Source organism: Microtus pennsylvanicus, chromosome 8 (assembly GCF_037038515.1).
Source record: "Microtus pennsylvanicus isolate mMicPen1 chromosome 8, mMicPen1.hap1, whole genome shotgun sequence".
In the NCBI taxonomy this organism is placed as follows: Eukaryota; Metazoa; Chordata; class Mammalia; order Rodentia; family Cricetidae; genus Microtus; species Microtus pennsylvanicus.
The window spans coordinates 25,379,462-25,401,189 of record NC_134586.1 but is presented as its reverse complement, the minus strand read 5'-3'; the positions used below and the strand labels follow the sequence as shown (position 1 = coordinate 25,401,189).

Here is a 21,728-nt window from a genome sequence, read left to right as displayed (position 1 = left end):
TTTAAGGAGGGAAATTATGTGAATGTCTTTGATTCTCAAATATTTCCTAAAGTCTAGAGATTGAATAACTGGAGACAAAACCTTTTGTCACAGATCCAGGAAGAACCCTAACCCTTCCACACTGATGCTACCCTGAACTTTTACACTCATCCCTCGCAGGACACCGTGGTGGCTCTCCATGCTTTGTCCATGTACGGAGCAGCGACTTTTACCAGAAGTCAGAAAACTCCTTTGGTGACCATCCAGTCTTCAGGGACATTTTCCAGAAAGTTCCAAGTAGAGAACAGTAACCGCCTGTTACTGCAGCAAGTCTCACTACCAAACATCCCTGGGAACTATGACATCAACGTGTCAGGGGAAGGATGTGTGCACACTCAGGTAAAATTCTGGAGAAGTTGTGGGTATGTAGCTGTGAGCCTGCTTCCCCCAAAACGGAAAGTCTCCCTTTGTTTACCTGCACACATTATGCTCAAACTGGGAGAAATCAGTCCAAGGACCCGGTGCAATGGAGGTAAAGTATTTCTATCCACTACTTATCAGACAACGCTGAAATACAACGTGCACTTGGAGAAACAGGAGTTTGCATTTGCTCTGCGGGTACAGACAGTACCTCTGACCTGTGATAACCCCAAAGGCCACAACAGCTTCCAGATCTCAGTAGAAATCAGGTATGAGTCTCTCTCTCTCTCTCTCTCTCTCTCTCTCTCTCTCTCTCTCTCTCTCTCTCTCTCTTCTATCTCTCTCTCTCTCTCTCTCTCTCTTCTATCTCTCTCTCTCTCTCTCTCTCTCTCTCTCTCTCTCTCTCTCTCTCTCTCTCTCTCTCTCTCTCTCTCCTATTACTGTGTTGTCTTTCCAGAATGGGTTCAAGAGATATCTAAAGCAAGTTTCTTCATTAAAATTTTGTTTTGTTGGGGCTGGAGAAATCGTTCAGAGGTTAGGAGCACTGACTGCTCTTCCAGAGGTTCTGAGTTCAATTCCCAGCAACCACATGGTAGCTCACAACCAACTATAATTCAATCTGGTGACCTCTTCTGGCCCACAGGCAGAACACTGTATACATAAGAAGTAAATCTAAAAACAAAAAGAAAAGAAAAAGATTTTGCTTTGACTATAAAAAAATTCTTGACTTCAGCAAAGTGAACAATGGAAGATTATAGAATCATAATCTCTAATCAGTCTACTTTGGGGGTTCCTTTCTCACCTGCTATCATAGTAAAATAGATAGGTAATGTGTACTATTCTTCACCAGCAAAGCCAAGCCTTCCTGGTCTTTTAAGATTCCATTTTTCTAGAGGGGAAAACGATATTCTATTCTTCTGGACACTTGTCAAATACAACCAGCAGTGGGGGCTAACTGCAAAGACTGAAGGTCTCTTGAATGGAAAGAAGACATCCACAGTGTGTCCCATCGTCTTGTTCTCCACAGAGTGGCAAGTGTCGTTGGTCTTATCACTCTTTGGAGCCTGCCACTCAGCTCCCAAATAAATACGTTGAGACTTATTCTTATTTTATGAATGCCCAGCCTCAGCCTTGTTTCTAGCCAGCTTTTCTAACTTACATTATCCTGTTTCTCTTCAACTACCTTTTGCCCCTGGACTTTTTACTTTTCTTTATTCTTTATATCTTGCTTTCCTTCTTACTCCATGGCTGGGTGTGTAGCAGGTAGCTGGCCCCTGGCATCCTCCTCTTCACCTTTTCTCCCTCCTTGCTCTTCTTCTGAAGCCTAGATTTTTTCCTCCTATTTATTCTCTCTGCCTGGGAGCCCTGCCTATCCCTCTCTCCTGCCTAACTCTTGGCCATTCAGCTCTTTATTAGATCAATCAAGTGTTTTAGGCAGGCAAAATAACACATCTTTACAGAGTTGTTAAACAAATGCAACATAAAAGAATGCAACACATCTTTGCATCATTAAACAAATATTCCACAACAGTGGTGTGTGTGTGTGTGTGTGTGTGTGTGTGTGTGTGTGTGTGTGTGTGTGAAACAGGAGAGAGAGAGAGAGAGAGAGAATGTTGGACGCTTGGTCATTCCCAGCTGCTCAGCCCCAAAATAATCACACAGAAACTATATTATTTAAATCACTGCTTGGCCTGTTAGCTCCAGCTTCTTATTGGTTAACTCTTACATATTAATTTAACCCATTTATACTAATCTGTGTATCACCACATGGCTGTGGCTTACTGGGTAAAGTTCCATCCAGCGTCTGTCTCCAGAGGGGGCTACAAGGCTTCTCTCTGACTCTGCCTCCTTTCTCCCAGCATTCAGTTTAGTCAGTTACTTTATTAACCAATAGTATTTACAGCATATGAAGGGGAATCCTACGAGAGAGAGATAGAGACAGAGACAAAGAGGACAACATCAATCATCAGTCCTCAGATTCCATACATACCAGCTTTTTGAGATAAGGTCTTTTACTGACCTGAGACTTGTTAAGCAGACTATGCTGACTGGCCAGCAAGCCCCATGGATTCATCTATTTTTAATGAACCCTTCAGATGTTATTGTTATACATTCTATTTTCAGAACTATTTATATTGACAGTGAAGCTCACGTACTTTGAGGTATAGAAAAAAAAATCACACAGGGCCTATCAGGAATTAGTGCTGGACCTCAATGGAGAAAAGATTCGAAGTATTAAAGTCACTTCTTCATCCACTTCCCTGGTCTGCAGTTACACAGGGAGTCGCCCAGCCTCCAACATGGTGATTGTTGATGTGAAGATGGTATCTGGTTTCATTCCATTGAAAGCAACAGTGAAAAAGGTAGGTAAACCAGATGTTTGGATTTTCTGTCTCCTCAGACCAGGAGCATGCCAACATGATTGCAATAATGCCGATTTGCATCAAAGCAACATTAGTACTAACCTAACAAAATTGGATTTTTAGGATTGTAAGTATAGGTGACTACTGTGGTAGAGGCCAGCAGGAGAAATAGAAGAAAGTGCCTGAGTTCACTGAGTCCACAGTCTAGCTAACAATAATTTTTTAAAGTGTAATCAACCTGGTCAATAATGATTCAGGGGAAATATTATTAAATACCAAAATTATAGATGTGGTGCTTTAAGAACTATAAAAATTAACAACAAACTAAGATCAACAGCGGAGTACAGAGAAAGAAACTTGCACAGAGATGAGATTAGTAAGTACTATCAAATGCAGGACTACTTCACCTTCAAACAAAAGTCAAAAATATCCATCACTAAGTCAGGTCTCTGGTAGAGCAGCCTTCACAATTTCCTGAACGTATCTTCATTCTTATCAGGGAAGTTTCTTCTCATTCATTTAAATGAGTTGGTAACATTACCTTTCTATCACCTTCAATCCCACAGTGCATTTGCCTTTTCTCCCCCTAAGGCCTTTGCTTTTTCAGTAACACAGATATTTTATCTCATTTTCAGCTTGAAAGATCAGAGCACGTGAGCAGAACAGAAGTGAGCACCAGCAATGTCTTGATCTATGTGGATCAGGTGAGGATCCCTCCTGCCTCCCCAGACATGTATAGGTGCCCAGCCCTTGATCTATGTGGATCAGGTGAGGTCCTTCCTGCCTTCCAGACATGTATAGGTGCCCAGCCCTTGATCTATGTGGATCAGGTGAGGTCCTTCTTGCCTTCCAGACATGTATAGGTGCCCAGCCCTTGATCTATGTGGATCAGGTGAGGGTCCTTCCTGCCTCCCCAGACATGTCTTTGTGGGAGACATAAGGCAGAAGAAAAACAATTCTAGGGGAAGCCTTTTGGAGAGACACCTTCCCTCTGTTCATACTAGTTGATATTTTAAATTCTCTTTCCCTGGCCTGGAGATGTGGCTCAGCAGTTAAGAGCACTTACTGTTCTTGCAGAGGACCAGAGTTCAGTTCCCAGAGTCCACACCAACTCACAACTGCCTGTAACCCCAGTTCCAGTGGATCTGATGCCCTGTTTTGGCCACCACTGATATACACATGCACACACAGACACACTAATAATGATAATAATAACAATAAAAATACCGCTAATAATAATTTAAGAGTAATTTTTAAATTCTTTTTTCTCATTGCTGGACATCCTGGAACTTATCATAGGGTCCTGAGTGTCCTATATCGCACATTAAGGAGGAATATGGATTTTTGGAATAGTTTAATAGACTAGGAAAGCCTGACATACTCCCAGGAGCCTCTGCTTCAGTTCCTCAGGACCCTACTCTAAAACCCACATCAGCATCCACACGTGTGAGCAGTGACTGTGAGTTAAATGCTACCCAATGCATAAGCTGCTTCTCAGAATCCAAAACCTGAAGGAGAACAGCGGCCACCTCAGAGATTCTGGACTTAGTTCTCTCTCTTGGCCAGGTGACCAATCAGACACTGACCTTCTCCTTCGTCATTCAACAAGACATCCCAGTAATGAACCTGCAGCCTGCCATCGTGAAAGTCTACGACTACTATGAGACAGGTGAGCAAGAGATCAGGAAGGACCCTAAAGCAGCTTGAGTTCTTTATGACAGCTTCTCACTATCTAACCCACGCTGGCCTCAAACTCTCAAACCTCCTGACTCCGCCTCCCAAATGCTGATATTACAGACATACACCATCGCACCCCGTTTTTAAAATAATTACTTTTGAGACAGTGACACATTATATAGGCCAGATTGGCCAAGTCAGCTCTTAATAAAAGAATATTGTAGCGGCGTAAACGAATGCAGACAGATTGTAAAAATATATATAGTTTTAATGTAGAAATAGACTTACAGAACCACCGTTCCCGCGGAGACCAGGAAAGCAGAAGAGCCAGCTGGGAGCACGCTCGCCAAATTTATAGGCAGACATTAGCCCAAGGCGAACACGCACCCCAAGGGGCGGGACTTATCCCTACAGAATATGAGTATGACAAATATTTATAAGATTTCAACTTATTTGACCACCAAACAATCATGCAGGACCAAACAGGTCCATATAACCCAAGGGACCAAACGTTTTGCCAAGAAGTGTCTATAGGTTAAAAGATAGACAAATCTTCTTCTGAATATAGCAACGCAGCAATGAAGAATCATACAAATAATTATCGTAGGAATAAAAGGATGAGAGAGAATTATAGCCTGAGTGGTCACTGATGACCAAAGAGAGAGAGCGCAAAGCCAGAGCTGGGGAATTAAATGGGGGTTTTCTGTGACAGATGTTTCAGATTAGAAGAGATCAAGAAACAATGAAGGAAAAAATATCAGAAATATAGGAAGTCATGTGAGAGGCTACAGGTCTACACGTCACTCCCAGCCCTCTGCTCAAACACTGTAGGATAAGCGCACTTCGATTTCCTCCGCAGGGTAATTTACTCTGGGGCTGTTTGCACATTTCTTTATTTATTTCATGAGAGGGAGGCGTGTCACGGTGCTTCTGGAGGTCAGAGGGCAATTTGGGGGAAGGGGCTCTCGCCTTCTGCCATGTGGATCCTAAGGACGGAACTCACTGTGATCATCAGGCATGGCAATAAGCGCCTTTTCCGGACCCAGGAAAAAGGTGTCAACCAGTGGCTTCAAGGGGAGAAATTCCTCTGCTTAGTTTGTCTGATGTCCCCAGAGAGAAGACTTTTCAGTAGTCATCCAGGCCCTGAATGAGAAAATTGGCCAGTCCTAAAACATCAACTGCGCTCCACAAAACCCTCTCGCATCAAAACTCCCCTTCTCAATTTTTCTCCCTGTCTTTCAGATGAAGTGGCTTTCGCTGAATACAGCGCCCCCTGCAGCTCAGGTAAGCCCCTAGCACTCCTTGCGGCAAGCCTTCCTCTGACCTCTTCCCCTCCAAAACTACCCAGAATTTTTGTTAGATTAGCTCAGGCCTCTCCCACGGTATGAAAACACAGAAACGTGCACCTTGGGATGGGCACACTGCCCTTGGAAGACTACTCTAGCTTCCTTGCTAAAGTGTACCGTAGCTTATGGAAGAAAATTCCATGGACCCCGTTCTCCACCATGACCAGTTTGTTTTCCTGCAGAAAACCCTACTGTCAGTACCCAGTTAGAATTATATTCATCAATGTGTTGTTTCTTCTCTCCACATACACAGAGAAACAAAATTATTGAAATTCATATCTGTGGGCAAGACGTTGCTGAAGTCCCCAAACCCAGGAATCTTCAAGATGGTGATTTTTGTTTGTCTTTGTAATATAAAAACTGAACAAGCGTGATAAATAAATGCACACTTACAGAGAGTCTCTTTGATTCTTTCCTCACTCAATCCAAATTTACTCCATGCTCATTTAGTGCCTTGCACCAGACCCCACATTTGCAAAGTACAAAAGTAACATTCAAACAGAAGAACATGTATTGTTGATATGGAATAATCTTTTTGGACACTGTGAAGATGTGTCTTTGCCAAGGCACCTTCTGACTGGTTTAATAAAAGAGCTGACTGGCCAACAGCTAGGCAGGAGGTGGAACAGCAAGACATGGAGGACACAGACAAGAAGAAGAGTGGAGTCTCAGGAGCCATGAAAGATACAGAGAAAAGCAAGACAATTGTTTCATGTTGAAAGAAAATACAAACCATGTGGCAAAGGGTAGATAAGAAATATGGATTAATTTAAAATGTAAGAGTAGCTAGCAATACGCCTGAGCTATTGGCTGAGCATTTATAATTGATATTACGTCTCTTGTGGTTATTTGGGGTTGACTGCCGGGACACAGAAAAACTCCACCTACATATTGCGAAAATTGGGAAGGCTTTACCACACTGCTCAATAATACAGACCCCCAGAGCATGAAGAGAGGTTCATGACAACCTTTCCTCTGTAAGAAAAGTCCCGCTAGGTGTATTAGTGAAACAGGGCTGTGCAGCAAGCAAGAAGTGGTGGTTCAAGCTGCATTCAGAGCACTGTTGGAGGATGAGGCAGGAGGAAAGCCAATCCAAGAGCCTTCGAGGCTACTGAGAAAGTTCCAGTGTGCCTGGCCTTCATAACCCAGCTCTATCTCAAAAACTCAAAAGGCAGGGATTACAACTCAATGACAGAATACTTGATCAGCAGTTTTTAAATTTTTTCCCTTTTATTAAAATAGAATTTTTTGACTCATATAATATGTATTGATTAGACTTTGCCTTCTCTCTATTCCTCCCAGTTACCCCCTCCTCTCCCATCCCAACCCATCTCATGTTTGCCTCTCATTAGGAAACAAACAGTAGCCAGGCAGTGATGGCACACCCCTTTAATCCCAGCACTGGGGAGGCAGAGACAGGCAGATCTCTTGAGTTCGAGACCAGCCTGGTCTACAGAGCTAATTCCAGCACTGCCAGGACTACACGGAGAAACCCTGTCTCAAGCCCCCCCCCCAAAAAAAAGGGGAAAAAGAAAGAAAAGAAATAGGTTTCTAAGGGATAATTATAATATATAATATGATATTATATGATGATAGAACAAAAACCAACACATAAGAATAAGACAAAACATACAGAAGGAAGTGAGCCAAGGAGATGCACAAGAAACAGATATAGACACAGAGACCCCCTTGCTCACACACATGGGAATCCCATTAAAACAGTAAAGAGAAAACCATAATATATACTCAAAGGACACGTAAGGTACAAAGAGAAAAAGAGTATATAAATACAATAAAATACGGGGCTGGCAGTGGTGGTGCATACCTTTAATTTCAGCACTTGGGAGGCAAAAAAAGGTGGATCTCTGTGAGTTCAAGGCCAGCCTGGTCTACAGAGTGAGTTCTAAACAACCAGAGCTACACACAGAGAGATCCTGTCTCAAAAAACCAAAAACTAAAAATAAGATAAAATTTAAAAGAAAAAGGGAAGAGCCCTGACACGACACTGTGAGATAAGGAACTTCCAAAGATGCTGTTCAGTTTACTTTTTTTTTTTTTGACTGTCTACTGCTGGACATGCAGCCAACTCTCCCAATGAATATCTCTGGGAGGAAACTAAATTTTCCTTTGCAAGTTGTAGTGGTATATTATTTATATTTTGATAAATAAATCTCAACCTTAAACCAGAAAAGCAAAGCCAATAGAGAAGTCTTACCTCTCTCTACCAAGGCTGGGTGACCACAAAACTAAGATGACTAAGCCTCTCTCTCCTCCAATTTTAGATTCCCTCCTGTGCTGGGATTAAAGGAGTGTGACTCTCTAGGACTGGGATTACAATTGTGAGCCACCACCACCTGGATTTGTTTCGGCATTGATCTTGTGTAGCCCAGGGTGGCCTTGAACTCACGGAGGTCCATCTGACTGTCTCCTGAATCCTGGGATTAAAGGTGTGTGTCACCATTGCCTGAGCTCTAATAGCTTTAGTTTTGCCTCTGCTCTTCAGGCAAGATTTATTTATCAAAATGCAAATAATACACCACTACATCAAGTACTTATCAATCAGAGATTGCTCCTGGGTTAGGGATGGAGGCATGTGCCTACTTCTTCTTTCATCTCTAGGACCCCACTGTGTCTGGTTCAGACCCACTTAGGCCCTGTGCATGCTGACACAGACTCTGAGGTCATCTGTGCATTTTGACCTGCATTCTTAAGTGTGTCAACTGTAGGCAGAGTTTTTCTGTACTGACTGCCTGCTCCCAAATAACCTGCAGCTGTTTACCAAATAACCAACTCAGAGAGTCAATATTAATCATAAAAGTTCAACCAAAAGCTCAGGGTTGTCACTAACTAGCTCTTACAACTTAACCCATATCTATTCATCCGTGTGCTACCCCGAGGCATATGGCTTTTGCCTCTGTTCCATTTGGTGTGTCTAGTTCATTCTCTGTCTCCCTCACTCACTCCGCCCTTCCTCCTCCCATCATTCTCTGTTTGGCTTTCCCACCTAACTTTGTCCTATTCAGCTATTGGCCAGTCAGCTTGTTTATTAAACCAATCACAGCGACTTATATTCAGTTTCCAGCAAAAGGGGGAAAAATATATAATACATCTGGGTAGAAACATTTTTTGCAAAGGTAAAAAGAGTGTCCTTTAGTGCCATTAAAATAGCTATCCTGACTGACAGATTGAAAATCCTGTTGAAAACGGTAATGATAAACCTGTTATGTCATAGAAGGTGTTGTGGTTTCAATGCAGAATGTCCCCACAGGCTTGGGTGTCTGAGAAATGCTTGGTCCCAAGCTGGTGCTGTTTTGAGAGGTTGTGAGATCTTTTGGATATCGGTCCTGGATGGCAGTAGGGTGAAGTTTGAGAATTCTAGCCCAGCCAAGTTCTGTCTGCTTCTCGATCTATGGAGTATGAGGAATTTGTTTCGTAAGTTCTTACATCCTTGGACCTAAACATTCCTAGCCATTATTCTTTCCCCACCACAAAGGGCTGTATCCCCTCGACCTGGGAACCACCAGGTGACATCCAGGTGACCACAATGGGCTGTATCCCCTCACCCTGGGAACCACCAGCTGATGGCCAGGTGACCACAATGGGCTGTATCCCCTCACCCTGGGAACCTCCAGTTGACAGCCAGGTGACCACAATGGGCTGTATCCCCTCACCCTCGGAACCACCAGCTGATGGCCAGGTGACCACAATGAACTGTATCTTCTCGACCTGGAAACCACCAGTTGATGACCAGGTGACCACAATGGGCTGTATCCCCTAGACCTGGAAACCACCCACTGACACCAGGTGACCACAGTGAACTGTATCCCCTCGACCTGGGAACCACCAGTTGATGGCCAGGTGACCACAATGAACTGTATCCTCTCAACCTGGGAACCACCAGCTGATGGCCAGGTGACCACGATGGGCTGTATCCCCTCGACCTAGAAACCACCCACTGACGAACTGGTGATCACAATGAACTGTATCCTCTCAACCTGGGAACCACCAACTGATAATCAGGTGTTTAAACACATGAGCCTGTGGGGACATTTGAGATTCAAACCCTAATGGTTAGTTAGTCTGTTTTTCTGAGCCTGTGGCAAGGCAGCATGTCACAGGGGAAAGTCACTCACTTCAGGATCAGCCTTCCAAAGAGAGAAAGAAATGGACAGAGTCCCATAATCTCCTCAGTGACCTGTCTTGCTCCCATTGGTCAGCCCCTTTTAAGGTCCCACCCCCACCCTCAATAGTAGCACAGGTTGAGGACCAAGCCTCTAACATGGGGGCCCAGCTGTCAAGGCCTTAGTTCCTTTAGGGAGGAGAGGGAAATGTTAAGAGCTGGATGGTGTCCTCTCAGGGCTAGTGGGACCTGGAGTGTACTCACTGGCTTACTTTTTCTCTAAGCCATGAAATAAGTTCTCTACTGAGCTTTGCACTGTGAGCTCTGTGCCACCTCACCACGAAACCTAAAAGAGCAGGGACGACTGATCAGTCTAAATGAATCAAGCCTGTCTAGGTTGATTGTGGCAAATACTTGCTGCAGTAAACAAAAGGCTGTCTTAACAAAACATGATGCCTGTGCTTGTTTATGCCACTAGGAGACTGGAGCTATGAGGTGAGATTAATTTAGTAATTATTTAATTTAATAATTATTAATAATGATTTTGGGGGGGATCATTTAAAAACAGTGGTTGTGATGTGGGCCTAGTGGCCCAGGCTTTTAGTTCTAGCTCTCGGGAGGCAGATGCAGGGGAAAATCTGTGTTTGAGGCCAGCCTGGTCTACAGAGTGAGTTCCAGGACAGCCAGGGATACACAGAGAAACCTTGTCTGAAAAAAAACAAAATGAAAACCAACAGCAAAGAGCGGTGGTTGTGTACTCAGATGCGGTGTGGGACGACAAGGAATGGAGGACAGAGCTGCTGCGGGGCAGTTGCACAGATCTGTCTCACGTGAACTTCTACTTCTTAAAACGTTTGTTATTTCATTTTCAGGGACAGCCAAAATTATTTGGGCCAATACAGTAAGTTCTAGAACAAAATGGAAGTCTCCTGAGAGATTTTAGCAGTGGAGACTTTTCTGGAGATTAGGCCCAGCTTCCTATGCATTTTTTTTTTCCTCTGGAATCCACTTCGGTAAAGAGACGGGATCAGCAATGCGTTTCCAGAGTCGTTATGCATCTTACTTTGAGATGAGATTAGGACTAGGAAATTATTCAAACTAGGTTACATGCAGATGAATGGTTTTTAAAGAACGAATGCTGTTATGAAGCACATATGAGCTCCGCTGGATGCAGGTCTCAGATTCTTCGCATCACCGTTTGGAGTTGCGTGTGTGTGTGTGTGTGTGTGTGTGTGTGTGTGTGTGTGTGTTCCCTTTTCGCGTTAAAGTCAGAAGTTGGAGCCTTTTACCCCCCAGTACAGTAATGAAAGATGACCACATGGTGGCAGCAATGGTTATAAATATAAGCACTGCTCTCTATTAACACCATGCAAAAAGTAAGGAATTGGACAACACACTCCAAGGGATGACCCTTGAACATCCAAGGACCCACAGGCAGACAGACAGCTCTAACTGGACTCAGCGGATTATAAGAGCGGAAAATCGAGAGGAAGAAGAAGAAAGAAAGGGGAAGATGAAGTTGGGAGAGGACCATGTGGGTGACATGATCAAAATATCATTGTAGAAATATCTTTATATTGTATAACTATTTTATACATTGTATAGATATATAAAATTCTTAAAGAATGGATAAAATGAAATGGCCAAAAGGAAGAGAGACAAGGAAAGGGAAATAACTTTGAAAAGACAAAATGATAAAATACAGCAACGCAGTATCTAACCTAATATTCGATTCTCTTTAACCTGCTAAAGCTGTAGTCCCGCCGTTCAGGGCAGACCCACATGGACAGAGGGACTAAATTCCATACTGGAACAGTGGTCCAGCCCATGGCACTGCTGGACAGGAGTCAGGCCCTGGAGCTTCTGAAAATGTTCCTCCCTACTCCACGGCTTTTATTGACTAGTCGGTCTGCTGAAATGTGGTCACAGTCTTCAAACTATGTCTCTGGGCTTTTCCTAAAAGGACACTGTGTGGGTGAAAAGTCCATGTTCACGGTCTAATAAGTTCCCAAAGGCCCCTATATCTCAATAGCACCATGTTGGGAATTAAGACTTCCAAATCTTAAAGGCTCAGAACCACTGAGTCCATGAGAGTGTGGTTATCACAGTCAAGAGTAGAATCAAAGCGACAGAATGATGTGACTTCCACAGGCCCACTGGGTGGGCTAATTATGGCCATGTCTACAAATAATATAAATCAGCCTCCTGACGCCTCACTTGATTTCTATAAACAGAAGAGTTTCAGGTCAAGTGTATAAAACTCTGGATGAACTATAGAAACCATCAAAGCCAGCTTACAGAGAAGGGAAGTTGGCCTTCTTAAGGAAACACCCTGGTAACATTAAACATGGACACAGTCGATGGTTCTTTCCCTACAAGGGCCTTGGGCCTTTATCAGGGTAAATTCACACTGAAGAGAAAGCAAAAGTTAGATCCCCAGAGAACAACTGGACAGAGACTTTAACATGACATTAACTCCAGGAAACATAAACTATCACTGTAGCCCTCCAGTCAGAGGAGAGGTTTGTGAGGGTGGGGGATGATAGTTAAAGATTATGTTAAAAGATTAAACTCCAGTAAATCAGAAAATCTAGAGGAAATAATAAATTTCTGAGCATGTGCATGACTGATGAAGTGTGTACATTTCCAGTCATATGTGTGATTTACCAAGACATCAACAATGTAAACAGTTCTAATGAAATGGTCCGCAGGAGACAGTTATTGGCAACCATGCTAATTATACTGATCAAAATATATGAATTATTTCATTAGTGGGTGACCAAGAACAGACTTATGCCTCAAAGTCTCTTGGTGCCAAAGGTTAGGGAACAGCATTTTTAAAGACAAAAACCACAATGACATCAATGTTTGAGGGGGCTCAGAGCAACTTCTGTCTTTTTGCAGCGCTTGGTGGTATTTTCCAGACACCACATGACAATTATTTTTGACTTACACTTCCTCTTGGTTATTTTAGTTTTATGTTTCTGCCTGCTCAAACATCAATTATTTTGGTTAATAGGTCTGGACTGTGGTCAGGGTCACAGACAGTCTCGAAAGCATGGCCCAGGAGGGTGTGGCCATGGGGGCGGGGTATAGAAGGTTGAGGAGTGTGGAGGCAGAAACAAAATAGAAAATAGTCGGACAAGATAGCATTGCCTTAGCCATTTCGCTATATAATGAGCTATGAAACTGAAGTGGCAATAATTTCCTAACAAGAATAGCTAATGACTAATTGGATCCACTTCTGAATTCTAAAATGGACGAACAATTATTTCTCACACTATTTCATAAAATAGAAAAGAGGAATGCTTCTTAAGTCCTGAGAATGGGAGAGAAAGCTCAAATAAAATGCTTCTACAAACTGTCTTACCCTGACATCAGACCCAGATAAGGACACACACAAAAGGTGGCACTAAAAACCAATTTATTGGATACAGAAGTCCTCAAATATTCACAAATGTGATTTCCCTTTTAAAAGATCGTGCGCTAAGAGTAGGTTGTCTCCTGCTCTTGAAAGCAAGGGTGGCTTGACAGGCTAGTAAGCGTCCTGAAGCACGTGATCATGTCAGTACACGTCGAAAGCGTTTGACAATATCAGGTGTTTCTACACCATAAAGAGACCTGAAGAAACTAAGAGCGGAAAGAACAACCTCAGCAGAGCAAAGATTGTGCACAGCAAACTGAGAAAAACTGAAAACGTTTTCTCTAACATCAAGAATGAGACAAAGACGTCCATTCTCTGGCCGTTATTATTGAATAAAATACTTGAACTCCACTGGGTGTGGTGGTGCACATCTTTAATCCCAGCACTCAGGGGGCAGAGGCGGGTAGACCTCTATATTTTTGAGCCAGCCTGGACTACATAGTGAGACCCTATCTTGAAAAGAAAAGAAAAGAAAAGGAAAGGAAAGAAAAGAAAAGAAAAGAAAAGAAAAGAAAAGAAAAGAAACGGCACTTGAATTCTACCCAGAAGAATAAAAGGAATGCAGATAGAGAGCAAAGGGGTCAAATTACCCTTTTTGCAGATGATAATGGTCTTAAAAGACACTAAGGTTCAGGCAGATGACTCATATCTGATAAATATTGTCAGAAAAGTAGCAGGATGAAACTCAAGGTACAAATATTGCGTTCACAATAGCCTCAAAAATAAACACCACAGTGCCATTCAGCCACTTGACGCTACCTCTCTTCCATCTTGCACCTCCTATTTCCTCTCCACGTCACTCTGGCGACTCCTCTGACTCCACCCTTTTTCTTCCCAGTGTCCTTAGTCTGGTTTTCCTTATCCTGCCCAGCTATTGGCCAGCCAGCTTTTTAAAACCAATCAATCACAGCTTAATTTAAGCAGTGTACAGAAATATTCCAGAGCATTTCCCGCTTGTGTCTAAATTATAAAGGAAGGTTTTAATGTGAACACAGTAAAATTATATACTACAAACAAGTTATCAATTAAGAATTACAGTTACATTTAAAAAATTAAAAAAAATTTAAAAAAAGAATTACAGTTACAATATTCGGTCATTTGTATTTGGCAAAATCAGAAAAAATATTCTATTTTCTATTTTATCTTTGTGAGTCCAAAGTTTCATATCTAATCTACCTTTTTTATCATAACTAAAGAAAAACTTTAAGTTTAATTTCTTAGTCTTTAACCGTCAAAGACCCCAGAAGGTTGTTACCTATTGTCAGGGACATCTTGATGGCCTAGACAGTCACCATAGGTTCTTTTATAATGTGGGGTTATAACTTTGACCCACAAACCAATCACAGCATATTTTACACCAGGTAGGAGAAATGTGGAATATTCCTTCACAGTGTGTGAATATATGTCCCTGTGATTGGTTTAACAAAGAAGCTGGACAGAAAAAGGTTGGGTGGGAGAACCAGACTCGGGACACTGGGAAGAAGAAGGGTGGAGCCAGAGGAGTCACGAACCAGACAGAAAGCAAACTGGAAATAAAGGGGAATTAAAAGCAGTGATTAATAAAAATGGGTTAACTGGGGGGGGGAGGTGGGGAGAGAAGGAGGAGGGAGGGAAGGGGAACTGTGGTTGGTATGTAAAATGAATAACAAATTTAAAATAAAAAAAATGGGTTAACTTGAGTTGTAAGAGTTAAAGAAACCTAAGCTATTGGCTGGGCATTTGTAATTAATAAGTTTCTGAGTGGTTAATTTGGGAAGTGACTGCCGGGACACAAGACAACTCCACCTTCACCCTCTAGTCCCATTAATACAAAAATTCACATAACGCTTTTTAGATATGAAAAAAACATTCACTCTCTTGACCCATCAAAGAAATGGAAATCAAAAAGTAAACCAGGGTGTTAACTGTCCCAGGCTGAATGGCTACTGTGAAAAAATTAAAGCAATGGATGTTGGTGAGGATGTGGGGGAAACGTGGGTGAGGATTATTCACCTTATCAGTATGGAAACCTGTGCTGGAAACAGAGTGTGGTACCATCCAGACACATCCCCGGTCTGAGAGTTTCTGTTGCTGTGATGAAACACCATGAGCAAAGGCAAGTCGAGGAGGAAAGGGTTTATTTGACTTATAGTTTCACAGCATAGTTCATCACTGAAGGAAGTCAGGGCAGGAACTCAAGCAGGGCAGGATCCTGGAGGTAGGAGCTGAAGCAAAGGCCATGGAGGAGAGCAGCTTACTGGTTTGTTTCCCCTGACTTGCTCAGCCTGCTTTCTTATAGAACCCAGGACCACCAGCAGCCTAGGAGTGGCACCACCCACAATGGTCTGCTCCCCCCCATCAATCACTAATTAAAAAAATGTCCTACAGGCCTGCTTACAGTCAGGTCTTATGAAGGCATCTTCCGAATTGAGGTTTCCTCCTCTCAGATAACTCTAGCTTGTGTCGCAGTGGCATAAGGCTAGTTAGCACATCACTTCTTTAACCCGAAGAATCAAAGTCAGCTTACTGTGTAGGAATAACTGCAGCCGTGTTTATCACAGTGCTATTCCTAGCCGCCAAGCACCGAGTCACCCTCATGAACAGATGGAGGGATCTTTACAAGTGTGGTTATACACACAAAGGACCTTTATTCATCCATTATAAAAACAAAATTATGTCATTTGCCTGCAAGTTCATTGAATTCTATCTTCCTACAAGCAAAACAAGCCAGCCTTGCAAGGACATCATCACACGTTTTCTCGCACACATGGAATTTAGGGGAAAAGGGGGTAGGAAAGAAAACGGGGACCGTTCGGGGCATAGAAAGAAGGAAGTGGGTATGAGAAAAGATAACAGAAGGGAAATATGATCAGAAGTTATGTGCATTAAGGAACTATCTGAATAAAACACTACTGAAAACCACGATGGGTGCTGATCATTTAAACAAAGGGAATAGCAAGTCAGTATGAAAACTCAAGTCTACCAATATGATTCCAATACACAAGTAGAAAAAGATGAGCAAAGAGGAATTCTAATGAGGAAACATAATGGACAGGTTTGTTGCATCTAAACTGTATCATGATGCAATAATTTGAACTGTGGAATAGATAACTGAGGAAAAACACTACTCAGTGAAAAATAGAAAGTGATAAGCTTATCTGCTTGCAGGGGAGGTGATATACGACGTAGGTAAGGTTCTGAATTAGTTCTGAAGCAGTGGATCCGTCCATCAGTGTTATAGCAGCAGGTATACAGGCTTGGTGGAAAAGTCATACCTTGCACCAACATAAATTCCAAAGGCTTTAAATATTTAAGCAGGAAATAAATAAAAATGCACTATGTGAAAATGTGGAAAACTTGTTTTATGAACTCTTAAAATGTAAAAAGGAATGGTTTGGATTATGTAAACCCAGAAACTCATAAAATACATGATGATGGTTGGTATGTGAAAAATCGAAATTTCTTACACTGGAGGGAAATTCTATCGCATTGTTACTTAGGAGATGAACAAACCAAGACAGGATGTTTTCCACTAACTTCACACCCAAGCGACTTCCGTGCACGTGTGAAGCACTGTGTAGTGGCAGAAAGGTCACCATAAGGTCAAGGCCAGCCTGTGCTATATGATGAGATTCTATTTAAAAAGTGCACCTTGATCATGCCAATTTCTTGAAAGCAGGTCCTACTGTGTCCCAGAGTGATCATTGGTGCAGGAGCTTAATAACCCTGAAGCCTCAATAGGGCGAACAGGCTCACACCACCCCAACTGGTTCAGTCCATTAGGAAAGTGTCTTTCACACACTCTTTCGTCTGTTTGTTTGTTTGTTTGTTTTAAGATAAAGGCTCGGGATTCTGAACAAAGCCTGGTACCCTGCAGCCCACTGAGCCCACCAGCAGCAGCTCCCTCCTGGACTCTCCTTGTAAGAGCAGGTAGAAAGCCTTCAGTCAGGTGAGATCCATTAAGAAAACAGCCTGTCAGACCACATCTTGGGCATCTCCTGGGGCAAAACTCTGGTGGACCACCCAGTGAGCTTGCTCTAAAACATGAGTGTTTGCTACTCAAAGCTCAAGGAACTGGCGCCCAGCATCCCATAGAAAAAGGTGACCAAGGTGGAAATCCTGCATCATATCATTGTTTACATCTTGAACCTGGAAATCGCCCTGGACTCTTCACCCCCACGAACATCAGCCTGGAACACCAGAGACATGGGCAGAACCAGGCATCTGGGATGCCCCTGATCACCCTGAACAGGGTCACTGGCATCCGGTCCTGCAGACATCTGCTCCCTTCTGAGCTGATGTCAAACAACAGCAAAATATTCTGTGGCTGAATAAATGGAGAACAAGCTGAAGGGACCTTTTATAAGAGAAAACAAGCAGAAGAAAAACTAAGAGTAATCATCTTCCCCAGGAGTATCCTGCACGGACCATTGTTTATGAGATACTTCCATCGCCCTTTCTACAGGTGGAAGGTTTTCTCTATATACTATTCCTACCTTGGGGGCATGAAAAACATCAAAAATCACAAGGAATTGCCCAACCTAAGCCAACTTTGCCTTTTTCAAAGGTGAGGTATGAATACCAGAAGCCAGTATTCGGTTATTTAAATAAATTGATATGAGTCTACTGAATTGGATAGATATAGATATGGATGCTGTGTGGACTCTATTTAAATTTTCTGGTATAGTGGTATACCTATTTATGCATAAAAATATAATGATATACTTATGCTAAGCTTTTTATAAAAGCTTAGTTGTAAATTTATCCTTTTTATACAAAATAAATCAAGGGTATTTTAAAAGAAAGATACAGGCTTTGAACTATTAGTTCACAGAAAAAGGAATACAAATAGTTCTTCACTATGTGAAAAGATACTATCATTCTTTTCTTTTTTTTTTTTTTTTTTTGGATTTTCGAGACAGGGTTTCTTCATAGCTTTTGGTTCCTGTCCTGGAACTAGCTCTTGTAGACCAGGCTGGCCTCGAACTCACCGAGATCCACCTGTCTCTGCCTCCCGAGTGCTGGGATTAAAGGTGTGCGCCACCACCGCCCGGCAAGATGTTACCATTCTTAACAGCAGTGATGCAAATTAAAATCATGTGTGAAACATTTTTTTAACTTCTTTAGCAAAGATTGAACATTTGATTTAAAACTGTGCTGTTGTGCCTCCTCGTCCCGGAACGTCACCAGACACCGAGCAGGCGGCTGGCACCATGAAGATCTGGACATCCGAGCACGTCTTTGACCACCCATAGGAAATGGTTAGCATGGCTGCAATGCAGAAATGCCTAAACCCCACGAATCCAAGTGTAGTTGGCACTGACGTGTTGGACAGACAAGTAGAACCCTCTGGAAAACTGCGCAGCCACAGGCTCCTCAGCACAGAGTGGGGCCAGCCTTCCTTTGTGAAGTCTCTTATTGGTGCAGCAAGAACAAAAACATACGTGCAGGAGCGTTCTGTAGTTGACACAATAAAAAAGACAATGGAGCACCGACATCTCATTTACAAATACGGTCTCAGTCGTCGAGAGGCTCATGTACAAGCCGCACCCCCAGCACCCAGAGAAAACTGTCCTGACCCAGGAAGCCATCCTCACCGTGAAAGGGGTCAGGCTCAGCAGCTACCTTGAAGGACTCATGGCAAGCACCATATCTTCCAACGCTAACAAAAACCGAGACGCCATGGAATGGGAGATCCAAAGACTGAACGCCGAGACTGAAGAATTGACAGCGTCAACCAGAGGAAGCATAAGGACCCCAATGGCGGCCGCAGCAGCGTTGGTGGAAAAATGGAAATTGGTGTGCAGCTGCAGGGACCTAGGATTCTTCAAGCTGACATCATATTTATTTGTTATTTAAAAGAATATAGCTACTTAGGTAGATTTTATTATTTTTTTAATGAGCTGGGGAAAGGCTGTGACTTTTGATCAAAACAAAAGATGGAGAGGGTCTGAGTCAAGTATTCATCTGAGGTGGAAGGGATGAGGGGCTGGCTGGAGTCTTGTGTTCACGTGGGCAGTTAACAGGCTTGTTTGTTGTTGTTTAGGTGCTTAGAAGAAATTGATGTTGGTCTCGAGTCTCCTTAAGTATAGAATCTTAGCCTTTTAGGTATTGAGACGCTACGTGACTGTGGACCAACCAGAACAAAGGCCGGCTGCCCTCGGGTGCACACAGTTGCCCAACGCGGTGAACTAGAATCTCCTACATGAGGAACTCACTTTAAAAAGAGACATTGTATAATTTCAAATGACATTAATTTGTATAAAATAACTTGCCCTGTTAGAAACCAGTGTTTGGATTTGGTATTTAAATGATATTTTTGGAGTGAAAATTAGCACTAAGGTAATATATGACTCCAGCAAAAATAGTATTTTATTTTATTAATGGGTAGTGTATTGATTTGCCAAAGTTTTGTGACTTAATGAAGAAAGACATTCCCTGCCTCAAAAACAAAACAAAACAAACAAACAAAAAAACTGCTGTTTGGGCCTATACAAGACAAGCCCTATCAAAAATCAGTCAAGGAAGGGGAGGGGACATGAGGACTTTCTCCTTACCTCTGAGCTACAGCCTCTATAGCCCCTGGGAGGCTGTTGTCACTGTATTTCCGTGGGTATCCACTGCTGGGCCCACCAGGCTCCAGCAGATAGTTCCCAGTGCCACACACTAGCCCTGGTTATCCTCTGCAGGTCACAGAGCAAAACTAACAAAACAAATATATTAAGAGGTCATAGGAAGAAGCAAGGTCAGGTGAGTATACACTGTGAACAAGTCCTCAAACGAATTTAATTAACAAAAATCTCTTTTTAAGAAAAACTGCTGGAGGGCTGGAGAAATGACTCAATCGTTAAGAGCTGGGACAGCTCTTGCAGAGAACATAAGTTCTGTTCCAAGCATCCACCTTAGGCAGCTCACAATGCCCTGTAACCCCAGCTCAGAGGATCTGCTGCCATCTTCTGCCTTCTGCAGGCACGGCATTCCTGTGCATATACCACACACATACACATCAAATACCATACCACACACATTACACACCACAGACATACATACCACACACACATACACAGTACACACATGCACTCAACACACACATATCACACACCACACACACACATCACACACCACACACACATACACACTGTACAGAACTATCCTCTCAGCCAAATAACCACCATCTTCAGGAGTTCACTCCCTATTTTCAGGCCCCAATGTATGGGAACCATGTGTCAGAGCTGACCAAATTGTCCACACATTCCTGAAAAGAAGAGTGAGGACTAAGGAAAGAAATGGACAGGAGACAGAAGATTGAGTCAGGGGGGGCTTCCAGTGAACACTGAAAAAAGCCCCGAGTTCATTACTCACAGTCCTTATATACCCTGATCAAAGGGGGAGGGCACAAGACTTCCTTACCATTACTCTGGCCTTTGAATTGAGCAAACACAATTGTCTAGGAATCACTATCTTAAAATTATCAATTAATCTATTGCTTAGTATAAGAAACATTGATCATAGTCAATTTTCTGTTAAACTATTGCCTAGCTTTTATCTGTTCTTTTGTATTAGACAATCTACTGTTTTAAATTAAGAGTTTAATCTCTTTTTCATTTGCTTCGTTTTTTTTTTATCAAGTGGAAAATTTTATCAAAACAAAACAAAACAAAATAAAAAACAGAAACCAAAACACCAAAAGGAAGTTCACACCGGAAGGGAGGTTCCCAGGGTCATGGTGCCCTCCACCTGCTAAGCATCCTGCTGCTGCATAAACAGTTTGGGGATGGCCTCCATGCCATCCTGTGGGCAGATAATAAGCACCACTGAGGTGCGCAGCACACCACGAGCCCCAGATGCCATGTGTCCTCCATCAGCTTGTCCTGGTCATCAGGGTCTTTCATGTTCTCCAAGGTCCTGAGCAGTGGGTCAAACCCTTTCAGGATCCCATTGCCTTCCTGGCCACCCTGGAACTTCACTCGGATGGTCTTTTCAAAGCACTTAGACAAGTCCAAGATGCTTTCTTTCTTCTTTCTCTCTTTGTCCTGTGCCGTCTTGCCACCACACACCTTAGAGTTTAATATTTTAACTGGCAAGAATGGGAAGGTGCAGCCATAAAAAGCGTTCAGTTTTTCATAAAACCACTGTAGAATAAGCTTTGTACTTAATACACACACTTGCCATGGCTGAATCATAATTAATATACTGTACTTGCTGATTATTGTATACTCTACCTGTTGCTCTATACTCCACCTGCTTGAGTACCTGTTTGGCAGCTTCTATAAGCTCTCTATTGGAAATTGGCTCATTGCTCCCTTTAAGAATTTTACTTAGTGGCCCAAGATCTCCCAATAAGATTATTATAACTAAGGCTTTAACCATTGTATATCTAATTAAAAGCTTATAAGCTATCCTTCTCTTACTTTGCAAGT

The 21,728-nt window shown here is 42.6% G+C and overlaps 1 protein-coding gene and 3 pseudogenes across 1 annotated transcript in view; 3 read left to right on the top strand and 1 right to left on the bottom strand.

Annotated features, from left to right (window-relative positions):
* Positions 1 to 6,183, top strand: part of LOC142856068 (alpha-1-inhibitor 3-like) — a 49,142-nt gene extending 42,959 nt beyond the window's left edge. Inside the window, exons 31-37 of the mRNA XM_075982869.1 lie at positions 160 to 378; positions 541 to 668; positions 2,672 to 2,762; positions 3,398 to 3,466; positions 4,329 to 4,431; positions 5,682 to 5,723; positions 6,039 to 6,183. Of these exons, the coding sequence (XP_075838984.1) occupies positions 160 to 378; positions 541 to 668; positions 2,672 to 2,762; positions 3,398 to 3,466; positions 4,329 to 4,431; positions 5,682 to 5,723; positions 6,039 to 6,055 (669 nt within the window). The 3' untranslated portion in view covers positions 6,056 to 6,183. The remainder of the gene's footprint in view (positions 1 to 159; positions 379 to 540; positions 669 to 2,671; positions 2,763 to 3,397; positions 3,467 to 4,328; positions 4,432 to 5,681; positions 5,724 to 6,038) is intronic.
* A 3,146-nt stretch (positions 6,184 to 9,329) lies between these two features.
* Positions 9,330 to 17,639, top strand: LOC142855312 (DNA-binding protein inhibitor ID-2 pseudogene; annotated as a pseudogene).
* An 882-nt stretch (positions 17,640 to 18,521) lies between these two features.
* Positions 18,522 to 19,167, top strand: LOC142855311 (PRELI domain containing protein 3B pseudogene; annotated as a pseudogene).
* A 1,881-nt stretch (positions 19,168 to 21,048) lies between these two features.
* On the bottom strand, positions 21,049 to 21,678 carry LOC142855310 (U6 snRNA-associated Sm-like protein LSm7 pseudogene; annotated as a pseudogene).
* Positions 21,679 to 21,728: the final 50 nt, after the last annotated feature.